The sequence below is a fragment of the Hakea prostrata genome, chromosome 5 (assembly GCF_041222555.1).
Source record: "Hakea prostrata isolate BN-2017 chromosome 5, UWA_Hpros_2, whole genome shotgun sequence".
Lineage (NCBI taxonomy): Eukaryota > Viridiplantae > Streptophyta > Magnoliopsida > Proteales > Proteaceae > Hakea > Hakea prostrata.
In genome coordinates this window covers 46,068,033-46,074,805 of record NC_142604.1, presented here as the reverse complement: position 1 = coordinate 46,074,805, position 6,773 = coordinate 46,068,033, and the positions used below count along the sequence as shown (strand labels likewise).

Below are 6,773 nucleotides of genomic sequence, written 5' to 3'. Positions count from 1 at the left end.
AATCAAGTTTAACTTAAGTGATTGTGTCTGCGGATGTCGGATTCTTGTTTTTGGTTCTTGGCATCTCCTATAGTGTTGATTCGATGGTCTTCGTTTTGCAATATATTAAGATAACAATTTTTTTTTTTTTATGGTTCAAATCAATGAATCATGATAATAATTTAATTCAATTAAAAGTTAATTACAGATTGAAAACAACTAAAGGTATTTTTATGAAAAAAGATATTAACTTTTTTTAGAAGAAAGCAAGAAAATTAATTGAATGGGGGTGTGAATGGGTCTGCTTGCATTGGGTCACTCTAAACCCAACCCCTGAACTCAAAACCTACCCAACCTTACCCAATGTTTAAGAATCGGAAACCTAAACTTGATCCTGTTAGGATTCATCTAAGCCCGACTCGCCTTGGTTTATCCTGATAGAGTCGGGTTAGCCTGACCCAGTACTAAATTTTTAACCCATTGAAGACAAAACAATTAATATGATTGAGTTAGTTCTACCCAATATATATATATATATATATATATATATATATATATATATATATATATATATATATATAATTGAGTTAGTGGCTCTAAGAAAATTTGAACTCTTCACCATTTACTTATGAAGGTTCTAGTATTTTCTAAGTGACCTAATCATTTAGAATTGTCAATTGGGTACTTGATTAAATAGTTATTCAAGCTCAATTTATATATAATTTTAATTTCAGTAAATTTGCATAGGGTCAAGTAAGGCTGGGCCAGATTGGCTCGAGGACTGAACCCGAACCCTACTTACGCTGCTTAGGGCTAGTTATTTTGTAACCCAAACTTGGCCTTCGAGATGAAATGTTTGGCTGGGTCTTCGCATATTCATAGTCTTATTGATACCTCTAAAAGAAGGTGTCTGATTATATATATATATATATAGCATTCTATCACATTCACCAGAAAACTTGACCTTAAAGTAAATCCATACCTGAACAACGAATGTTTTTAAAAGACCCACATCATATGAAGAGAAAAATGACCCAGATGATGAAAAAGGAGACAAAATGTGATTTTACGAGAGAAGACATGCATGAGACATGCTTGATAGGGAGAGAAGTGACGAACGGTAGGTGAGAGGAGAAGAGATACCTATAGAGGCTATATGTGTCTGGTAAGCATATCAGTATGCCACCCACCTGAGTAGGACCTTTCTTCCTTCTTTTTCTTCAACCCAATTGTGAAATTAAACACATCCTTTAGATGGTTGGCACGTGTACTTCCATATGAATCTGAAGCACCAATCCAATGCAGTAGGAAGGTTCTCCTTGAGTGATTCTTCGGATTTTTCTTAAAGGGAGTGTGGGAATTTGGTTTTAAGTGAACCCAAGTCAGTGTTTGTAGTTCATTTCTTGCAAGGAAAAATACTTGTCTGCTCCCTCGTCTTTCCTTCTTCTCTTTTTGGGTTTCTCTTCTCTAACTCTCTCTTGCTGTGCTTTTCGATCATTGTTTCTTCTTCTTTGTGTTGTTGTTGATAGAAGGAAAGGGAGGAAATTAAAGCAGGTTTAGTCATTATGGTTGTGTCTCTCCGTAACTGGGATCTTCATTAGAAGAAATGGCAGGAACTAGGCGATATGATGGTCTGGTTTTTGCAAAATCTCACTGGGATCTCATGAATTCAGGTTTATTAGTAACTGGTTTCTATTGCTGGGGTTGGGAATTCTTGACTGCTCTCCTTCTTTTCTCTTCCCCTTCCTCCTCCTCTTCCTCCTCTTAATCATCCTTCTTTCTTTGAACAAATCAATCTCTCTACTGTTTCTTGCTTTCTTGAGCTCTTGCTATCTCTTCGTATTTGATTTGGGTTTTAGTAACTTCAAATTTGAAAGTTGGGTGTAAGAGAAGATGGCTCAGAGATGCTTGCCGGCACCGTTCTTGACAAAGACATATCAGTTGGTGGAGGATTACAGCACCGATGAAGTCATTTCATGGAACGACACTGGCACTGCCTTCGTAGTCTGGAAACCTGCAGATTTTGCCAAAGATTTGCTTCCTAAGTATTTCAAGCACAACAATTTCTCCAGCTTTGTTCGTCAATTGAACACTTACGTATGTATTCAAGCAATCTCTCTCTCTATATATATAAATTTTCTTTTACATATCAATTGGGTATCAAAGTTGAATCTTTCTCTATTCAATTGTCTAAACTATTATTAATTAGTTGGATAATTTCATCACTTAATGGTCTAATGTTTGAATAGCTAGTGTGGTTGTTAACCTAGAGGGTTTGAACTAATCATTGCCTTCTTCGAGTGTAAACGGAGAATTAGACCATTCTTGATGGTAGGAATGATTCTCGAAGACTTGGGGTTGTAAACTTGGAAAAGAAAATCATAAATTAGTTAAGTAATGAGAAAATTAGTTGAGTACAATTAATTTAATGTTTTTAGTTTAAGATAAATAAAAGAGAACTTTCCTTGGCGACTTGAAGATGAAGTCAAGAATGTCTTTCTCTGAAGATGATATCTATCTTTTCTTATAAACTATGTGGGTCTTCATATATTAGTTGATATGTATAATACTAATCATATAATATATAACGTTGACATGTGAATAGGGTTTCAGGAAGATAGCACCAGAAAGATGGGAATTTGCAAATGAGTCTTTCAAGAGAGGAGAGAAAAGGCTGCTTTGTGAAATCCAACGTCGTAAGGTGGTACCAACGACTCTTCATGTTGGAAAATCTAATGGCACTGGCACTGGCAATGGCAATGTTGGTGGTGGCAGCGGCAGCGGCAGGGGTATCTCATCTCCTGTGAGTTTAGCTGATGATTTAGGTTCCCTATCAGCCTTGTCTCCTAGGTCGAGGAACCGCAAGTCAGATGAAAATGAGAAGCTGAGGAAAGATAATCAGATTCTGAGTGCAGAGCTTGCACAAACGAAGCAACAATGTGAGGAGCTGATGGCTTTCTTGTCAAGCTACCTCAATGTGGATCCAAAACAGATTAACCGCATTATGTCACAAGGGAGCATTGAGCTCAACCGTGATACATCAGTTGAGATTTTCAATGATGATGATGATGATGATGATGATGATGATGAAAATTTAGGAGTTGGAGAAGAGGAAGTGAAGCTGTTTGGAGTGTGTTTGAGGATGAAGGATGATGGGGGAACCAACAAGAGACGCCGTGATCCGGAAGCATGGGCCAAGGATTTGGGTGGCTCACCACCGATGAAGGAGAAAAAGGTAGCAAGGGATTTTGAGGTGCCTTGGATGAAGATTTCTTCGTCCCCGGCCGAGACCAGCAAGGTCTGCAACTAAAGCTCAAAGTAGAACTACTGGTGAACATGGGTTTTAAGGATCAAAATAGTTGGTGTGTTGTACCAATGCATTTACTAACTCAAGAACAACTGGTGAACATGGGTTTTAAGGATCAGAGATCATCACCAAGTGGGTCTTCTTTTCTCTAAAAAAAATGGTCTTCTGGATATTGTGCTTTTTCTTTTTCCTTTTCTAGGTTTGTTTTATGGGAGAATTGGTGAAGATGGCGCAGTTCTTGCTGACTAAACCCTCAATCCATCATCTCTCCCAACTTTCTTTCTTTTCCTTTTTTTTTCCTGGGCATTTGTTTTCTTCTAAGCTTTGTGTACTTTTTTGCTTTATATTATATTATGTAATGAAAAACCTTTGCTCTTAACTTTTCATTGCTATTGCAAAATATGTAGAATTGACAGGCTTGAAAAAGGGAGTTTATAGTGATGGATTTGTCTGGTGAGAGTTGAATCATCCCCCAGCTAACCCCACAATAAATAGAGTGTTTGAAAAAGAAAGCATACAATTTTTGAAATTTTTGTTCTTGATTACCGACTTCCTCAAAACAAAGAATCAAAAACCAACCAAACTCACAATACTTTTCCCTATGAAAATAGTTTATGGAATGAGATGGTTTATCATTGTGGAAATTAGTTTGGGAATTGAAGGAAACCCACATTAGTATTTTAGAAAATTTTAATTCAGGTTTGGTAATCATTAGGTTTAAATTATTTTTCGTAAAGAAGCATTATTACGATCCCCCTCCCCCTCCCCCTCCTCCTCCTCTTGGTCCCCCTAATTTAGTTCAAATGTCACATTTCCCGTCACTCTCTTACTCTTTGGCGAGCCCTAAACCTAGCCCTCCCAACCCAGGCTTTCCTTATTACCCGTCACATCCCTTTGAACTCCAACTGTATCCTTTGCTGGACTGATACTGAGGACATTGAGCGTTTGTTTTTTTTCTTGTCCTTTCTCTAATTCCCTCTGGAGGAAAGCCCTTGCCTACATTTGGCCCCACTCCCGTCACTCATTTGGATTTGATCGTGACTGTTCTTGGATATTGAGTAACTTTTCAGGTACCTCTATTTGTGACCGGATTGTTAAGCTTGTCTTTGGTGCTATGGTCCACCATCTTTGGTGGGAGCGCAATTTCAGGCGTTGGACTTCCAAATCCTGCTCTCTCGACTTAATTTGGAATGCGATTTACTTTGATGTATCTTCTAGGCTTGCTTGTATTCCCCATCCCCCGGTTGTTGATTCCCCAATGAATAGGCTCATTGTTGTTTTTTGGGGACTCAACTCCCAATTCCATCATTCTCTTTGATCCTTCCCAGTTTGGATCTTTCTTGTAGTTCAGTGTTTTGTTCATTTTATATATTTATTCATTCATAAAAATAAAAATAAAAAAAAGTTTTAAGTTTGAAAGAGATATATAATTTGTTTTTGGTGAATAGGGTGGTTTAAGGATTGTTATAATACCTTGGGTCTCAACAGTGGTCACTTTTACTTCTATTATAATTCCTTTCCACTAGAATAAGATTTAGGATCTAGCACTTAATCAATGCTTAGAGATCAATAGATTGATGACAAACATAAGAGAAGGTATGAAGTTCAACTTTTTTTAATCCAATGAACTTTTGTTTTCTAATTTATATAGGGTTGCTTTGGGATTTGATTAAACTAAAGGTTTTTCAACAAATAGTGTGAAGATCACAACATGAAAAGATTCTCTCTTGTCTCTCTCGATACCGATGATTTAAGCAGTGACACAAGTAATATATACACGTGTCATCCATCCAATAGTTGGATCACCCAATTGAAGTAACATGAATACCTAGAGATGGCCTTCAAGTACTATAGAGTCAATTACTTATAATAAAAAAAAAATTAATTTAATCTATAACTACTTGACTCCATCCATGCTATTGTTCTATGATATAACCTCAAAACATACTGATGATGATGATGATGATTATTTCTTTCATTCTAGTCTTTTTGATGCTTTTTATGTTAAGAAAATAAAAAATTAAAAATTAAAAAAAAATCCTCCCATGCCCACTGGTGACATCATATGATGTATCCTCTCGTCACTTTTTTTTTTCTCATGAATTTTTATTGTCAAGGCATGCAGGAAGATTCCATCCATGCTGCAAACATGGAATCCGGATCCTCACCCCTTCAGGGTAGCACAGAGTGCTCCCCGACGGGATCTTGACCACACAAAACAGTGGGGCCTATGGATGAAATTTTAAAATTTTTTTTGTTTTTTCCAAAAAGTGTTTTTTACCGTGGACCCCACTGTTTTGTGTGGTTGGAAATCCGTCACGAGAGCTGATCCGGACTCGCAACCATGGGAGTCCCTGTCCCCAAAGCAACATGGACATCTAATTTGTACTCCCTTCTAAGATTCCACCAGAATATTCAAAGGTGTGTTTGGCAGAGTGGCCACACAATCCTTCTCTCTTCATCAACAACAGGTCTTTGTCTTTGTCACTCAAGTTTTGGTTGTTCCCTTGTGTTCACTCTTTCAAAATTTTAATGCTTTAGTTTTCACTTTCCATCAATCAGTACCAAATCCTGAGTAGAGAGGAAAAGAACTAAATTCAATGAATTGCCTCCCATAGTCCACTCCACCCTCATCAAGCAAAGTCACATCTCTTTCTTTCAATGGACTCAAAACCAAACCCTATTTCTCAATTTAGATGGAATTTAGTTCAGACTTCCAAAGTTTTTTTTCGTCATTGTTTATTTAGTTTTTTTTTATTTTGAAATTATAATATTATACTCATTGTTTTTGTTTAAGGGAAAATGTGTCCCAATAATACTGTGGATCATTGCTGCTATCAAATCTGATGTTTCATCAATTTTAATCCTGAGAGGTGGCTCAATTGGTAGAAAACCAACACCTTTAAGTACAAGATATTTCAAATTCCTTTGAGATAAGGAACAAAGTCTCACCTTATATTACATAATAATCTTCATCTCCAATATATAAAATCGCCTACTATTCCAAAATAAAAATCATATTGATATTGTGCCTCAATAGGAGAGGGTATTAGTTGCAATGGCCGACGTCAGAATGCTAAAAATTTCAGAGAGGAGAAAATTGTAGCCATGGTGAAGAAAGTGGTTGAGAGATATAGTCGTGATCCATATTACTAGTTCTTGCATGATCGGATCTTTGAAGTCGTCATTAAGCTCTTGGTAGCCGATCTTCGATTCTTAAGAATATGGAAAACTCATAAATAAAGTCTTGTAGCCAAGTCAATGTTATCTTGTTCTAAATCTGATTTGCCTTAGAGTTGCTGGAGATTTACATGTCTGCAAATTTGTGGAATTCACTCCCTTACATGGTGTTGTCTTGGTGCTGTAACGCCTTTTTTTTTTTTTTTTTGGGAGCTGACGAGTTGATATTATGGGGGGGGGGATATTACTAATATATGTGTTGTAACACTTTTGTTAATTTATTTTTAATATTTACGTTAGTAAGTTT

General features: G+C 36.7%; 1 protein-coding gene across 1 annotated transcript; it reads left to right on the top strand.

Moving 5' to 3' along the window:
* The first annotated feature begins 1,365 nt into the window (after positions 1-1,365).
* Positions 1,366-3,584, top strand: LOC149016128 (heat shock factor protein HSF24-like). The gene is made up of 2 exons (XM_089156159.1): positions 1,366-2,076; positions 2,585-3,584. The coding sequence occupies exons 1-2, from the start codon at positions 1,873-1,875 to the stop codon at positions 3,287-3,289; spliced, it is 909 nt and encodes a 302-aa protein (XP_089012285.1). The 5' UTR covers positions 1,366-1,872; the 3' UTR covers positions 3,290-3,584.
* The last annotated feature ends 3,189 nt before the right edge of the window (positions 3,585-6,773 follow it).

What these genes read in the sequence shown, in the direction of transcription:
- LOC149016128 (XM_089156159.1), top strand. Translation starts at nt 1,873, where the DNA reads ATGGCTCAGAGATGCTTGCCGGCACCGTTCTTGACAAAGACATATCAG. An exon ending in TTCGTCAATTGAACACTTAC is followed by an intron (nt 2,077 to 2,584) that starts GTATGTATTCAA and finishes ACATGTGAATAG; the next exon opens with GGTTTCAGGAAGATAGCACC.